Raw genomic sequence first — 16,002 nt, 5'->3', positions numbered from 1 at the left:
AGGTCGGAGGGAAAGAGAGAAGCAGGCTCCTCACTGAGCAGGGAGCCTAACATGTGGCTTGATCCCAGGACCCCGGGATAATGACCTGAGCCAAACGCTGACGCTCAACCACTGAGCCACTTGGGTGCCCCCCTAAAATTTATTTCTGAAGGAAACTTTATACATTAATATCATGCCTGTGAAACTGCAGTTCAGTAGGTGAGTTTTATTTTTCATCCATCAACATAAAAACATATCTATTCAAATGAGTTCCTGTTCTGAGTTCCTCACCCCCACCCCCTACCCCCGCCAACTTTAGCCAGAATGACTCCCTTTATTTGAAATCTAGTTTGTACATTGAGGTTGCACACAAAGTTTGTATGACAAAGTAATTCCACATTTAAACATAATAATCAGAAAACTGCCTGTTTTGTCCAACTTGCTCACTGTGCAGGTAAGATCATTGAGGTTAGGGAGAGAGAGAAAGGGCCATCTTGGGTCCATACCAGCTGGAGGCAAAGCCTGGCCTAGAACAAGTTCTCCCCAGAGACAGAGAAAGGTCTCCTGTCCTTCAGGGAGACTCAACCGGCTTGTGGCTGGGAATCCCTCGTGGCTGGGAATCCCGGCAGGCAGGTCCATGGGGTGGGGGTTGGAAAGGCCGGTGTGGGAGGAGGGGTAGGAAGGTGGGGAGGAGGGTGGTGTCAGGGTGTGGGCTGGCAGCAGGGGCTGGGGGAGCAGCACCAGGGCAGAGCTGAAACAGCTCCTTTAAGCACAGCCGGGAAGACGGGAGCCTTCCTTACTGGCTGCAATTTTCCCTTGCGGACAGACTTCCAGCCCCCTGCCTTCTAGCAGGCTGCCTCACACTGTGTGGGCAGTCTCATTGCCGGTTTGATCTGTGGGACCCCTCCATCCCTCGGTCTTCCCCTGCTTCCAGCTATGAACCATGCAGGAAATTGTGGATGCCCCACAACCACCCAGCCAAAGCATTTTTTCCCCAGAAGCCTCTGGCAGGAGAGAAGAAGCCATTTCCCTTCACCACGCCAGTAACTCCTCCCAGGGGACTGTGTCCTGCTGGCCACTTCAGACCAAAACCCCCCTATCCAACCCCTTTCATAGTGGGTGCCAGATGAGAGTGAGCATCAGTAGGCTGGGCCTGGCACCCTCTCACTATTCTGGAAACCTGGCGAGCATGGAGTCTTGGAGGGGCCTGTGGACTAGTCCAGACTCCTCAGAACATGGCACTTCTCCGCCTCTGCTGGGAGATCCAGCCACCGGGATTCACATCCATCTGCAGCATCTTCATCACCCACTTGTCGCGGCGGGCGCCTTCAATGAATTCATTCAGGGAGAGCTGACCTGAGCAAGGGGTGGGAAATAGTGTGGGAGCATGGAAGAAATGGGGTGGGGGCAAGAGGAGAGGCCTCTCCTAGCGGGGGCATCCTCTAATGCTAGCCTACACCTCTTACACAAATGAGCCTGCAGTCTCAGGGCCTAAGCCTGGGGCTTGTCAATTCTCCCATTCTCCAGAAGTCTCCTGGAACCTTCCAGGGTTTAAGGGACTTGCTTTGCAAATAAATTTAAGTTCACTTTGGCCCAGGGGTACCTTACAAATGTTCCTGAGGGCTCTTCTGGGAGTGTTCCCAGCTTGCTCCCTCCCTCCACAGCCTTGGGGCTGGTGCATCAAGCTACAGGGAAGAGAGCCTCAGTAGCCTTCCCTATGCCCATCTCTCAAATATATTGCCCCATTTACTCCTCGAAATCATTATTATCCCCATTTTCCAGATGAGAAAACTGAGTCCAGACTGAGTGGTGAAATGGTTTGCCTGACTCAAAAGCCCCTACTCTTTCACTGTGCCTGCCTGGCCTCCATCAGCAGCTCCAGTAGGAGCTTAAATCATTCTTAGGGACATCCTGTGCCAGGGACACTCCTGTTATTTTATGTCCTCCTCTCTGTACCCAGCTCACAGCTGAGGATGACAGTTGCTGGCAGGTGGAGGGCCTTGCCCAGGGTCACACGGCCAGAAAGTGGGGGTGCTGTGGAGTGGGCAGTCCCCTATCTCCGCTCCCCCATTACCATCTCCGTTCTCATCCACCAGAAGGAAGATCCTGTCTACCACCTCCTCAGGTGTGAGCAGTTGTCCTTGCTGCTCAGACTCCATCTCCACCCTGCAGGCTTTCTTCAGCTTGTAGATCGCCTGAGGAAAGAAACCAAGCTGCAGCCACAATCTTGTGGCCCCCAGGGCCTCCTTGCCCAGCAAAGAGTCTGGGACACGGTGGGCCCCACCGACCACGGCCAGCCCCAACACCTTCCTGGGATGGATGAGCTTGGGCAAGTCACAGAACTGCCCTAAGGCCACTTCTATATCTGTGTCATGGATGGACCATGGCCACCTGAGAGCACAGTTCTAGGGAGGAACAGGCTGACCCAGGTCAGGGGTCAGAAGTCAGTTGGCAGGACTTTTCCCTCCTTGTTTATTCTTGCTAATCATCTATCAGCCTGGTTAGTCCTTCAAAGAACCAGATCTTGGTTTTGTTGACTTCTCTTCTCCGTGCGCTTGTTTTTCTATTTCATTAGTTTCTGCCTTATAGTATTTCCCTTCTTCTATTCTCTGGGTTTAATTTATTCTTCATTTTTCTAATTTCTTGAGATGACTTCTATAATCATTTATTTCCTGCCTCTCACTTCCAGCACATGCACTCTAAGGCTACAGAAAGGCTCTGTAAGCCCAGCCTTGGCTACAGTCCCCAGTTTGGTTACGTTACATCTGTAGTATCACTCAGTTCAAAACACTTGGCACGTGTATGTGTGTGATATAATTTGTACGATTTCTGGAATATTTGGGAGTATATTGCCTTATTTCCAAACAGATGGGGATCTTTTAGATATCTTTTTTTTTTAAGATTTTATTTATTTATACATAAGAGACACAGAGAGAGAGAGGCAGAGACACAGGCAGAGGGAGAAGTAGGCTCCCTGAAGGGAGCCCGATGTGGGACTCGATCCCCAGTCTCCAGGATCAGGCCCTGGGCTTAAGGCGGTGCTAAACCGCTGAGCCACCTGGGCTGCCCTCTTTTAGATATCTTTAAAAAAATATTTTATTTGCTTATTTGAGAGAGAGAGAGACAGAGAGAGAGGGAGGGAGGGAGGGAGGGAGAATGAGCAGAGGGAGAAGCAGACTCCCTGCAGTGAGATTGATGTGGGACTCGACCCAGGACCCCGGGATCATGACCTGAGCTACAGGCAGATGCTCAACCTACTGAGCCATCCAGGTGCCTCTATCATTTTGTAATTGATCTCTAGCTTAATTCTGACTGTGGTCAGAAAGCACCCTCTGAATGATTCCAGTGCTGCCCCTTACAGCCCCAGGGGCCCCCACTCCAGGGGCCAGGGGCAGCCACTCACCTCCACAATGTCAAGCAGCTCCAGCCGGTCGATGCAGCCATTGCGGTCCTTGTCATAGATCTTAAAGGTCCACTTGAGCTTGTGCTCCAGGGTGCCCCTCAGCACAAGGTTCAGGGCTGCCACATACTCCAGGAAGTCAATGGTGTTGTCCTGTAGGAGGGGAGCGGCAGCTGTGAGGCCCCTCCCGCCTTCCCTGGAGCAGAGCTATGGGCCTGATTCTGGGCCATCCATCCCTAAGAACTCAGGGCTTTGAGCCTGGCCATCCTCATGGCCTCTCTGGCTTTGCTCATGGCTGTTCCTCACCCTAGCACCGTTGCCTGGTCTGGAATCAGCCAATCCAACCCGACCTTCCAGGCCTAGCTCAAGGGGCCCCTCCTCCAGGAAGCCTTCCTTCTCCCACCCCTTCGGCTACAGCGGTCTCTCGCTCCCTCTTCTAGCATTCCAGCATCTGTACTCTATTCTGCACAGTCTGGGTCTTACTCTGGTGTCACTTAGCCGTTTTGCACGTATGTCTCATTGTCCAGCTGTATTATATACCTGGAGAAAAGAGGGGTTTGCTTTGCCTTTGTCTCTCCTTTGTCCTCAGCCCAGCGCCACCTCTGTGCAGAGTCAGGGTCTCATAAATATTTACGAATCAATGAATAAATGATTGGTTTAATTTGAATTTGGGATACAGGCAGTTCTGGAAGATTAGGAAGCAGCGCTCACCCTAAAAATGTCCTTTATCCTTTCACTCACTCTGAGCCCGAGGAAGGCAGGCAGGCAGGGGCTCTGGCTCCCTCACATCTAGGCCCTGGTGAACATTAGCCTCCCTGAAGGACAGGCCTCCTCCACCCCACCCAGGAAGGGGTAGGGGAGATGGAACCTAGGGGCTGACTGCCCAGAGGGAGAAGGAGACAGAGTCCACCTCTGTGGGGAGACTCCGATCAGGTAACCAAAACTCTTAATAAGAATGTGACAATGAGGGACGTCTGGGTGGCTCAGTGGTTGAGCATCTGCCTTCAGCTCAGGTGGTGATCCTGGGGTCCTGAGATGGAGTCCTGCATCGGGATCCCCGCAGGGAGCCTGTTTCTCCCTCTGCCTGTCTCTGCCTCTGTGTGTCTCATGAATAAATAAAATCTTTTTTTTTTTAAATAAAATCTTAAAAAAAAAAAATGTGACAGTGATTCCAAAAGCAATAAACCAGAGGCAGAGGGAACATTCACTTCTTGTTCTTCTACACCAAGTTGGAGGTGAGAGGCTGGCAGCCATGGTGCCTACAGGGGGCTAATCAGGCTGAGCTTCACCCAGCATTCCCACCTATAGGCACTCCTGTCTTGTAAGGGTGGGGACCTCAAGGCTCTGAAGCCAGAACCTGACTCATTGCTCCCTCAGGAGTGGCTGGCATGCACAGGGCTTTGTAGTGGGAAATGACACTGCTGGCCTAGAGCACCCCTGTTCCACTGGGTCATATGCTTGGGAGCCCCACACCCGGATCATGGGGTACTTGAGTGAGCAAGGTGTGAGCAACAGAATACGACAGAAAATGAGGTAAATAGCAAAAAGCCTATGGAAAAACCAAGAAGGAAACAAGACAGGCCTGCTTCTCCCTCTGCCTGTGTCTCTGCCTCTCTCATGAATAAATAAATCTTTAAAAAAACAAAAAGACAAAAAAAAAAATAAGAGTAGAAAAATGTATCCAAAATGGCTGGTAGGCACCATCTATATCACATTTGTCAACTCCCTCAGGTTTGTTATACCCACTTTATGGATGAGGAAGCTGAGGCTCAAAGGTCAAATAGGTTGCCCAAGGAAAACCCACGTAGGAAGTGGCAGAGCCTTTCAAGCTATAAGACTTCTCTAGTTCAAGTTGGAGAACTTTCCTTCTCTCCTCAAGGTCTATTACTGTCTGAAAAATGAGCCTCCGTATCTAGCACCACGGAGAGAAGAACAAAAAAAAACAAAACCACCAACAAATCCTTACCCTCCAGATCTATAGATTCTCCCACATTCTATGTCTAGAACATTCTGTTCTCACAACATCCTCCCTCTGCCTGAGGGTACCACAAAGAGCCCTTGGCTCCCGTGAGGCACACTGTAGAGCAACCATTCCTGAGGAGTGACCTCACCTGTAAGGTTGCTTCATCCTTCACGAGTCCTGGAAAGCTCCGAGCTGGGACTAATCTCATCCCCTGTGCTAGGCCTTCAGCCCTCATCAGCTTCAATTACTCACAGAGGCAATGGGAAGATGATGGAAATGCCTGTCGACTAGAGAGCAGGAGCAGAAGTGACAGGCGTGTGAGCTGCTCTGTGGGATTATCTGCCCTACTTCTCCCAGAACTGGCTGCATATGCGCACCAACCCTGACCCTACAGCAGGTTACATAAGGATCCCAGACGACATTTGATTTCTCCCTCTCCTTTCTTCCATCCCAGTGAGTCAAAGGCCAACTGCTAGAGACAAGGGTGTTACAAGAAAGAGGAACTTTCAGAGGCAGGCGCTGACCTCCTTGCCTCCTCCAAACCCCCATTTCCACCCCAGCCCCCCACAGAATTGACATGTGAGCTAGGTCTATGAACTCTTGATCTTATTTGCCTCACAATGTTCAGCCCAATTGCCCAGAAATGAGACTCACTCATGGAAAGATGGTGCCAATGCAGGGAGGGAAATGAGTATGGGTTTGGAGACAGAGACTATGTGGTGAAAGAAAAGAAGAAAGTTCCTGATAGAGGAACTTAACACTCGTGTAGGGAAGCTCTTTCTTCATTGTAGGATTCCAATGAATAAACAAGGAACTGATGGTAGAATTAGAAAATTATCGATGGATGCCAAGCCTAGCAGAGGAAAATCTGTGGAGTCACAGAATATTTACTTAGTCTCAAAGTATCTCCCTATAAGATGCTTGTTAATTATAAAGGAAAAATGGTAACTCTACAGTGGAGAAACCTGGCAGACACCATGCAACCAAATGACAGAAGTTAACCACCCAGCAATGGGACAGACCAACATCACGTGCCCCTGACAGGAAGCCCTGAAAGGCACATGACATCATGTCTGGGACATCGACGCCAGAAATGGAAAACCTGAAGCTAATCACAAAACTACACTGAACAAACCCAAATTATGAGACATTCTACAAAATTAATTGCCTTGCAATCTTCAAAAATGTCAGGGTCAAAAAAGACAAAGAAAAGCTGAGACTAGGGATCCCTGGGTGGCGCAGCGGTTTGGCGCCTGCCTTTGGCCCAGGGCACGATCCTGGAGACCCGGGATCGAATCCCACATCAGGCTCCCGGTGCATGGAGCCTGCTTCTCCCTCTGCCTATGTCTCCGCCTCTCTCTCTCTCTCTGTGACTATCATAAATAAATAAAAAATTAAAAAAAAAAAAAAAGAAAGAAAAGCTGAGACTAAAGATTCTGAGTTAAAGGGATGCCTGGGTGGCTCAGCAGTTGAGAGTCTACCTTTGGCTCAGGTCATGATCCTGGAGTCCCGGGATCGATTCCCACATCAGGCTCCCTGCAGGGAGCCTGCTTCTCCCTCTCCCTGTGTCTCTGCCTCTCTGTCTCTCTCATGAATAAATTTAAAAAATAAAGATTCAGAATTAAAGACTGAAAAGACAGGACAAGTAAATGCAATGTGATTAGACTAAAAAAAGAAAAAAAAAGAAAGCAGGCAATCTTTTAAGAGGAGAGCACGGGCACACACATGGAGGGGAGCTGACTCCATGTCCAGCACGGAGCCTGACACAGGGCTTGATCTCTTGACCCTGGGATCATGACCTGAGCCAAAACCAAGAGGTGGGTGCTTGATCAACTGAGCCACCCAAGAGTCCCTGAATTTTCTGATTTTGATCTTTGTATTAGGTTATTTAAGAGAATGTCCTTGTTCTTAGGAAAAGCACACTGAAATGTGTGGTAAAAGGGCATGATGTCTCCAACTTTCTCTAAAAGAGAGGGACACACACTGATAAAGCAAATGGGGTAAAATGTGAACAACTGGATAAAGGATAAACTGTACATAAGAGTCACTTATACTATTCTTTCAACTTGGTATAAACTTAAATTCCTATCAAGATAAAAGCTATAAGAAAAAGAAAAAAGTAATCGATGTCTATCTTGTGCTAATTTTTAAGAAGAGATGAGGTATAAGAGGTACAGCTATATTATGCCCACAAGCTTGACAATCAATCCCTTTTGGATCTTGAATTGTTATCATACTGAGTTTTCATTTTTAAATTTTTAATTTATTTTTAAAAAAGATTTTATTTACTTATTTGACAGAGACAGAGCGAGAGAGAGCACGCGCATGCACAAGCAGTGGGAGAAGCAGGAGAGGGAGAAGCAGACTCCCCACTGAGCAGAAAGCCCAACAAGGGACTCAATCCCAGGACCCTGGGATCAATGGTCTGAGCCAAAGGCAGACACTTAACTGACTGAACCACTCAGGTGCCCCACTGTACTGAATTTTTAGATGAATATGGGAAGATTGATATATTTATAATAGTAAGTCTTGTCACATTTGACCTTTTTTTTTTTTTTTTTTTTTAATCATTTCTCCAGACGCCTGGGTGGTTTAGTGGTTAAGCGTCTGCTTTCGGCTCAGGTCGTGATCCCAGGATCCTGGGATGGAGTCCCACATTGGGCTCCCTGCATGGAGCCTGCTTCTCCCTGTGCCCTTGTCTCTGCCTCTCTCTCTGTGTGTCTCTCATGAATAAGTAAATAAAATCTTAAAAAAACAAACAAAACATTTTCTCTTTCTCAAAAAAAAACAAAAAAACAAAAAAACACAAAAACCCAAACCAACAAAACCCAAACCAAACTGCCTTCTAAGCAGGTACACTTGTCTGGGATTCAGGACCCTTCTGTATATGATCTTGGGTAAATCAGTTCACTTCTTTTTGTTCTGGTTGTTTTGTCATTTAATTTGGATAATTAAGTGGGCTATGGTGGGCTTGGAGGGGAGGGAGCAGAAGAGGAGCTTGGCAAAGTCTGAAGGCTCACTCTGTGCCCTGCGAGGGAGTTCACAGGGATCATCCTTAGAGGTTTCTGGTGCCCTGAGGACTCTGAGCCCACCCTCCCATCCCACCCCCCACAAAGGTGCGGAGGAGGAGATGTGCGCTAATGGTCCCTGGACAAGGTCAGACCTGAAGAGCACTGATTCAGCCTGGAGAGTGAAGCTTGCCACTCCACACCTGGAGAAGTGGAGTATAGAGGCTTTCTCCAGATCAGTTATCTATATCCAACACCCTTCCCTCAATTTTGGGGGGCCGAAATAGGTACTTGAGGCAATTTTAATGATTTAAAGGACCTTGGAGGCACTGGATGGATGACCTTACATAATGAAGGGGTTTCCATTTCTAAATTCAGTTTCCAGGTGCGTACATACAAAAACATAGTATCTTCTCAGCTGCAGGAGCCATTGGGGGGCTTAAAGAAACCCCATGGTTATATGATTTCACAAGATCTTCTATGGCTTGGAGACATGGAAGGGAGTTTTGCATAGTCCATCCCGTGGCCGCATCAGCACAGGAGTCCCCCTCCAGCTGCCCCAAGATGCTGGGTGGGAAGACCTGATTGGTCTTAATTCCAAAGCCCCCAGTGAGGCGGAGCTCAGGGTCTAGGCCAAGATAGCTCATCCCTTTGGGACAGCTCTTTAGCTCCTTATCTTTAAAGTGACAGGGGCTCTAGAAGGTATGAAAAGGGATCCCTGGGTGGCGCAGCGGTTTGGCGCCTGCCTTTGGCCCAGAGCGCGATCCTGGAGACCCGGGATCGAATCCCACGTCGGGCTCCCGGTGCATGGAGTCTGCTTCTCCCTCTGCCTGTGTCTCTGCCTCTCTCTCTCTCTCTCTCTGTGTGACTATCATAAATAAATAAAGAAAAAAAAAAAAAAAAAAAAAAAGAAGGTATGAAAAGCTGAGTCCCGAGGCTGTAGAGCCTTGGCCAAAAATACACAAATCGAGGATTGACCTGTTTGCCCTTCTGCCCAGCCTACTTTTGGCTCTCAGCAGGGGAAGACTAGGTGTTCAGGAAGAGCAGGGAGACGGGGAGAGAGGGTGAGACAGAGAGGAGGGAAGGAAAGATGGGAAGGGACAGAATAATGGAAAGAGAGGAGTCTGGGAGAAAGAGAGAGAAAAGGTGAGCAGGGAATGGAGAGAAAAGAGCCAGAGGACCAGGGACTGGGGGCTCCCTCCCACCAGCGATGCTCCTTCAGCTCCATAGGGAATGAGCCAGCAGGACTAGCCAGGCGTCCTCCCTTCTAAGTGCCTCCTTACCCCATTCTTGTCGAAGGCTCGGAACATGCCCTCTACATACTGGGTGGCCTCCTCATTGCCCGTGACCTTGAAGAAACGCTTAAACTCGTGCATGAAGAGAGAGCCGCTGGGGCACTCCACCACGAACTTCTTGTACCACTCCTGGAGCTCAGCCACGTCCATCTCGCCGGCCGCCTCCGCCTCCTCCCAGCTGAACTGCTGCCCCATCCTGGCCTGGAGCAATGTCAAGGAGCAAGGGTCCGCACCTCCTCTGGGCTGCTGTGGATGATGCCTTAGGCCTGCAGTCACTTCCTGCCTCCCCTCTACTTAGCCAGTCTCCTCACCATCTACTGGCAACTGAACAGGACAGGCAGGGTAGGGGGCAGGTGGCAGGGGGGTGGGGGGCGGGACCAGGCCAGCTAAGCGCCCTAAGATCATTAGAAGATTCCTCTGGAAGGTCTGACCTCCAGTCAGCTAAGCTCCCCCAGCCTCACCCCTCCCCTTCAGTCTCGACAACCATGCAACTAAGCCTCCCCAGCAGATCCTGAAGGGGAAGGCCAGGAAACTGACACGCTACCATCTCACACATGCCCCCTATTCCTTTAGTTGGACACCATGCGGGAGACACAGACTCCAAAGTCCAGAGAGGGAGCAAGACCAACTCCTAGCCCAACAAATAGAAGCGGCTGGCGATCTGGGCCTCACTCCTCCACCTGGTCCAACGAGAATCAGCAGAATCTATGATGTGACTTAGGCCCAGCAAGTCACACCCTTGAGTCTTGGAAATGTTCCATTTTCCAATTTAAAGTACAAATGCTTCCCTCCAACACTCTTCACCCAAGACCGAGAGACAGGGCTGTGGCTACTTTCTCTCCTAAGCATGAATACTTGAGAAGGATCTGGGCGAGTGGCTTGAACTCTGAGGCTCTTGCTTTTTTACACTGAATGCCCTGCAAATTTATTTTTTAATCAATGATATATTTGTGCTTATTTTAAGGTAATATTAAAATGATATCTTCAAGGGACACCTGGGTGGCTCAGAGGATGAGCATCTGCCTTCGGCTTCGGTTGTGATCCTGGGTCCTGGGATCGAGTCCCGCATCAAGCTTCTCCCGCTGCCTATGTCTCTGCCTCTCTCTGTCTCTCACGAATAAATAAATAAAATCTTTTAAAAAAATGAAACCAATCTGATGCACTTTTCTAGGTTTTAGGAGCAACCGTTCCAGTGAGTCTTACAATCTCAGGTAACACTGCCTGTCTTCTGTTGGCTCTACGTTCAAGTGTTGTATAAGCCTCCAGGCCTGACCCCTGCTCTCACATATCTCCCTGCCTCCATACATCCCTAATCTCTTGAAGTTCTAAGTTCTTGCCATTCCTGAAGTAGGAACCCCACCTTCTATCATCCATTCAAGCACTCATGGATTTTTTTCTCCCACATCCCACATCCGTAGGGGTCAAGAGAGTAGGGTCAGTTACTTCTCTGCTCCTAATTGTTGCCTCCACTTTTTCTCTTTTCTGCCTCAAAAATGCTAGTCCCTTTGAAGCCATTTCTAACTCAATCCATTTGCCATCATTCACTGGTGGCTTCACCACTCTCTCTCAGAGCACCAGCTTGGTAACTTCCACAGCCAGGTAGAGAGCGGATCTATCCCACACTCTGCCTTTGGAGGTCCCCAACCTCCTTTGTTCCAGAGAACTTTTCTTCCACCCAACCCTGGCGTCCCATTCACTGTGGCCTCTTGGACTAGCAGCTATGGCATCCGGGAGCTTGTTAGAAATGCCAAGTCTCGGGCCCCACCTCTCCTGATGAACCAAAAACCCTGGAGATGGGCATAGCAGTGTGTTTGAACAAGTCCTCCGCACACTTCCAATGTATGCTGAAGTTTGGGTACCACCACTGCAGGTCTTGCAATCACACATTTCTAAACCACCTCTGAAATATTCACTTCTAGCTCACTCCCTAACACCTTCACCCACTAGTGCACCAGCCTGAGACCTGCAACCTGCTCATCTGTTATTTTTTTTTAATTTTATTTATCTATTCATAGAGACACAGAGAGAGAGAGAAAGTGGGGGGAGAGAGGCAGACACAGGCAGAGGGAGAAGCAGGCTCCACGCAGGGAGCTCGACGCGGAACTCGATCCCGGGTCTCCAGGATCACACCCCGGGCTGCAGGCGGCGCTAAACTGCTACGCCACCGGGGCTGTCCTCATCTGTTTTTAAATATATCATTTCACTTGCTTTCCTTCTTATCCGCACCCCAGCACTCTGCCATAACCTTGACCTTTGTGCCTCTCTCTCCAACTACTCAGTTGGTAACACCTGACCCTGGCTAAAAGCCACTAAGCAGTCACTAACAGCTCACCTGCACCCAGGAGGCAACAGTATTACATGCTCCTGCCTGCTAATGTCACTCTGCTCCTCCTGAGATTACTTTTCCACAAGCTGCCTGCCCTCAAACCTTCCATGCACTCCCATGTTCAGCGGCTGGCCTTGTCACAAACTTTGCTTCACAGAGAAACGGGTGCATCAGATGACTACTTCATCTTCACGGGAGACGTCGCTGCACCGTCCACGTTCTCTGCCCCCTTCCTGGGTCAATGGAGGCAGTGTCTCTTTCCTCCTCCACCTGTCCACTGCTCTGCTAGGTCTCCTCTTTCTCTAGCTACCCAAGCACTTCAATCTCAAAATTATTCCCTTTCTCTTCTGCATCCTTGGTTTATCGTCCTCTATTGGATCATTCCTGCCTGCGGACCGCCTTAATATCACCTTTATTAAAATGAAACAAAAGTCCTTCCTTAACTCCACATTCAGGATCCCATTATGGGATCCTTCCAATGGGCCCATACACTCATACACTTTTGTCTTCATGGGTTATAAGAGAAATATTAAGTAAATAAATGTTAAATAAATAAATATTAAGAATATTTTATCACTCATTGGTCTGCAGATGAACATAATCCAGCCTGGACTCTTTTTTATTATTTCTTCTGATTTTGAATGAAATTAGACATTTAAAAGAAATTTAAAATCCTGCAGGCCCTAGGCATTGTGCACCAACTGCATCCTATTGGCTCTTCCAGCTACGGTCTTAATATTCGTTCCTCTTATAACAAAACACTTTGTGGAAGACATTATTTTCCAAAAACGGCACAGCAACAGATTGGGTCTCACTCGTTCCTCCCATCAAGGGGAAGAATTTATTTCTCCTTCTCTTCAACCTGGATGGAACTTTGTGGCTACTCGTTGAAGAGAATAGGCAAAAGTCACTTGCAAGGCTCAGCCATCAAAGGTGATAGGGCTTCCGCCTGGCTCTCTCTCAGAGCTTGCCCTAGGAGCCTAGCATTGTATTGTGGGAAGGCAAGAGCACCTGCAGGGGTTCTGGCTAGCAGCCAGCCTCAATCACTGAGTGTCAGATGAGTGACTCTGCAGATGCCTCTAGCCCTCATGTTCTAGCTACTGCAGCTGATAACAAATGGAGTGTTGTCCCCACAGAACTGTGACGGAGCTGCAATTTGTGTGCAAAGTGTCACTGAAGCTACTAAGTGTTGGGTGTTTTAAGGTAGCAATGGATAACCGAACATTCTCAAAACTGTTTTGCAGCCTCTTATTCACTCAGCTTACTCCAGTTGGATGCTCATCCTTGTCACTGCACGGAGAGGTGGCCACCACTGACCCACTTTTCTTAATCTGCCAACAGATTTATCCCAGTCCCACCAATGAGTTCTTTCCTCAAACACTCCAGGTTTCAAGAACCCACATTCTTCTGACTTCACTCTAACCTCACTGACTGCTCATCTCCTTTTCAGCACCTCCTCCTGTTGAACAAATCTCTTCATGCTTGAGGCACCCAGGCTTGTCACTGGTACACTTCTCACCTTCCCATATTGCCCCCCAGGTGAGCTCACTCACCCCTACTTTACATACCATTGGTAGGCTGATAGCTTCCAAATATGTAACTTCAGCCCGAACTTCTCCTTAGAATGCCAGATTTATGAACCCAGTTGCCTATCAGACTCTATACTCATTGCAAATGTGGCAAAGCCAAAACCAGACTCCTGATTTCCTCCCTAGATCCCTCCTCAAGCCTTTTCCACCTCAGTAATAGCATTACCATGTATCTAGTTGCTTAGGTCAAAAACTAGGAGACATTCTTCACTCTTCTCTTAGATATCACTTCAACCTACCAGTAGGCCATTGCATCAGTTCCACCTCCAAACTATATTCTGAGTCCAACCAATTCTCATCATCGCCCATGACTGCATCTCTTGTCCAGGCCATATGCTCACACCTGGTCCCCTGCAGTAGGTCCTAACAGGTGTTTCTGCCCCCTTTTACATACAGTCCATACCCAGCAGCCAGAGTAGTGTGTTGTAAAGCATAAATCTGATCTGTCACTCTCCTGCTCCAAACCTTCCTTTGGCTTCCAATTCACATCCAGAATTTAAATCCATGCTCCTTTCCACAGTCATGATGTATTACCCAATCTAGCCTTTGCCTACTCTTCACGTTCCTCTGCCCTCGTACCCGGACACACCGAACTCATGGGGCCCTCACCATTGATTGTTCCTGCTGCTTGGGTTGTTCTTTCCCAAGAAAGAACATGGCTGTCTTCTTGACACTCTTCCCTCCTCAGAGAGAAACTTCCCAACCACAACTCAAGTAGCCACTCAAGTAATTCTGACACTTCTGTTCGCTTCACAAAGCATAATTGAATCTTATTCTTTCTCCTCTTATTGTGTCTTCTCCACCAGAGTCTAAGATCCCTGAGGAGAGGACTTCACCATATACACTGAATGCCCAGTGTCCAACACAGTACTTGGCACACACAAAAATTCAATTTTATTGAGTAACTGAGCAAAGTGCTCAGCAGTCAGGGCTGAATGAATGTGAGCTGTTGCTCCTTAATTTTATTAGTATTTTATGTATTTATTTGACAGAGTGAGAGCGCACAAACAGGGGAGTGGCAGGCAGGCAGAGGGAGAGGGAGAAGCAGGCTGTTACTCCTTAAATTTTACAGAACTCCCTTAATTCCTTTGAATTAAGGAATTCAACCCTCCTGCCTGGGTTAGCAGGCAGCTGTGGAAGAGAAATGGCAATGTTATTTTAGAACTGGGAGAGGCCCTGAAGATCATATAGCCCTGCAGCTCCTATGGCTCTGTACCATGAGCATTTTAACTGGCTGGGTGTGAACATGGTGTCATCCCTATCTCTTCATGTTTATTGATATTTAAGCAACACTGAGTCGTCACTAAAAGTACGGCACCCATGCTCAAGTTAACTAAATGAATCAAATATAACTTGATTTAGCCTCTGGCCAAGGAGTCTAAAATTCAATTGGCTTTTTTCATGTGGGTCAGTTGCCCATGACCTGCCCTTAAATACCGCTGAGCTGCTGAGGTATAAATATATCATTTTAAAGAGGATTAGGAGTTACACAAAGAAGTGATAGCTGGAAGTGAGTAACAATAGCAAGGATTTAAGGAGGGCAGCATTAGGAATTGAGCAGGGATTTGCAAAGAGAACCCTGGGGATCGCAGGTGGTCAGCCATAAGCCTGGCTCTAGTAGTAAAGAAATGTTTGAGAGCAATAAGCCAGAGTCTGCTGAGCCCTGTAGGGCCTGGCCTGAAGCCCTACTGTAAATCCTCTCCATGCCAGTTGTTCTCTTGACCCAGAGGGTTCCCCTTGCCGAAGCCTCAACTTTCCTGTTGCCCCCTTGGCCACTTAGGACCGGTGTCAGCCCTGAGACCACAGGGATTGCACTGTGTATTGTGCTTGCCTTTATTCATACACATTTATATCTTTTATTCTTTAGAGGTTTTCCCCCTAGTCAATCTCCTTACTACTATTTTTTTTTCAAGTTGTCTCCATGCCCAGCATGGAGCCCAGTGTGGAGTTTGAACTCACGACCTGGAGATCAAGACCTGAGCTAAGATCAAGAGTCAGATGCTCGGATGCTAACTGAATGAGCCACTCAGGTGCCCCCAATCTCTCTACTTCTAAGCTTTACAGAAATGAGGACATTTTGATAATGTATAAGGGGAAATAAATCTGGGTTTTAGGTTTGAATATTCTGCATTTAATATGTGGACAGCTTGAGTACTTCCTAGCCTTTAGGCTGTCCCTGTCTTTAACTGGAACTCACACTAATCAGTGTCACCTTTTTTGTCTCAGCTTTATCTGGAAACTGGAGGGGTGATTGAGTGGGCTTGTTGTAACTTGGTTTTCTCTCCTGTAAAATGGAGGTAATAATTGTAACGATTTTATTGGGTTGTTATGAAGATTAAGTAAGATAGCATCTGTAAATGACTATGTAAAATGCTTGGCATAATGGATGGTGGTGATTATAATAAGTATGTTATGTGTTTTCTCATCTAAATTGAACTACGC

General features: G+C 48.0%; 1 protein-coding gene across 2 annotated transcripts; it reads right to left on the bottom strand.

The window, feature by feature from the left end:
- Positions 1–185: 185 nt before the first annotated feature.
- Positions 186–9,979, bottom strand: GUCA1B (guanylate cyclase activator 1B). 2 transcript variants are annotated; one of them, XM_072833020.1, is made up of 4 exons: positions 9,634–9,979; positions 3,383–3,532; positions 2,054–2,174; positions 186–1,335 (listed from the first exon to the last, which is right to left on the bottom strand). In XM_072833020.1, the coding sequence occupies exons 1-4, from the start codon at positions 9,838–9,840 to the stop codon at positions 1,208–1,210; spliced, it is 606 nt and encodes a 201-aa protein (XP_072689121.1). In that variant the 5' UTR covers positions 9,841–9,979; the 3' UTR covers positions 186–1,207. The 2 variants fall into 2 exon arrangements, with proteins under 2 accessions (XP_072689121.1, XP_072689122.1); XM_072833021.1 differs by lacking the exon at positions 9,634–9,979 and adding an exon at positions 5,491–6,563.
- Positions 9,980–16,002: the final 6,023 nt, after the last annotated feature.

This window comes from Canis lupus, chromosome 7 (genome assembly GCF_048164855.1).
Source record: "Canis lupus baileyi chromosome 7, mCanLup2.hap1, whole genome shotgun sequence".
Classification (NCBI taxonomy): domain Eukaryota; kingdom Metazoa; phylum Chordata; class Mammalia; order Carnivora; family Canidae; genus Canis; species Canis lupus.
This window is presented reverse-complemented; position numbering and strand designations above follow the sequence as displayed.

What these genes read in the sequence shown, in the direction of transcription:
- GUCA1B (XM_072833020.1), bottom strand. Translation starts at nt 9,840, where the DNA reads ATGGGGCAGCAGTTCAGCTGGGAGGAGGCGGAGGCGGCCGGCGAGATG. An exon ending in AGCTGCTTGACATTGTGGAG is followed by an intron (nt 2,175 to 3,382) that starts GTGAGTGGCTGC and finishes TTCTTTCCTCAG; the next exon opens with GCGATCTACAAGCTGAAGAA. An exon ending in GGTGGATGAGAACGGAGATG is followed by an intron (nt 1,336 to 2,053) that starts GTAATGGGGGAG and finishes CCCCTTGCTCAG; the next exon opens with GTCAGCTCTCCCTGAATGAA.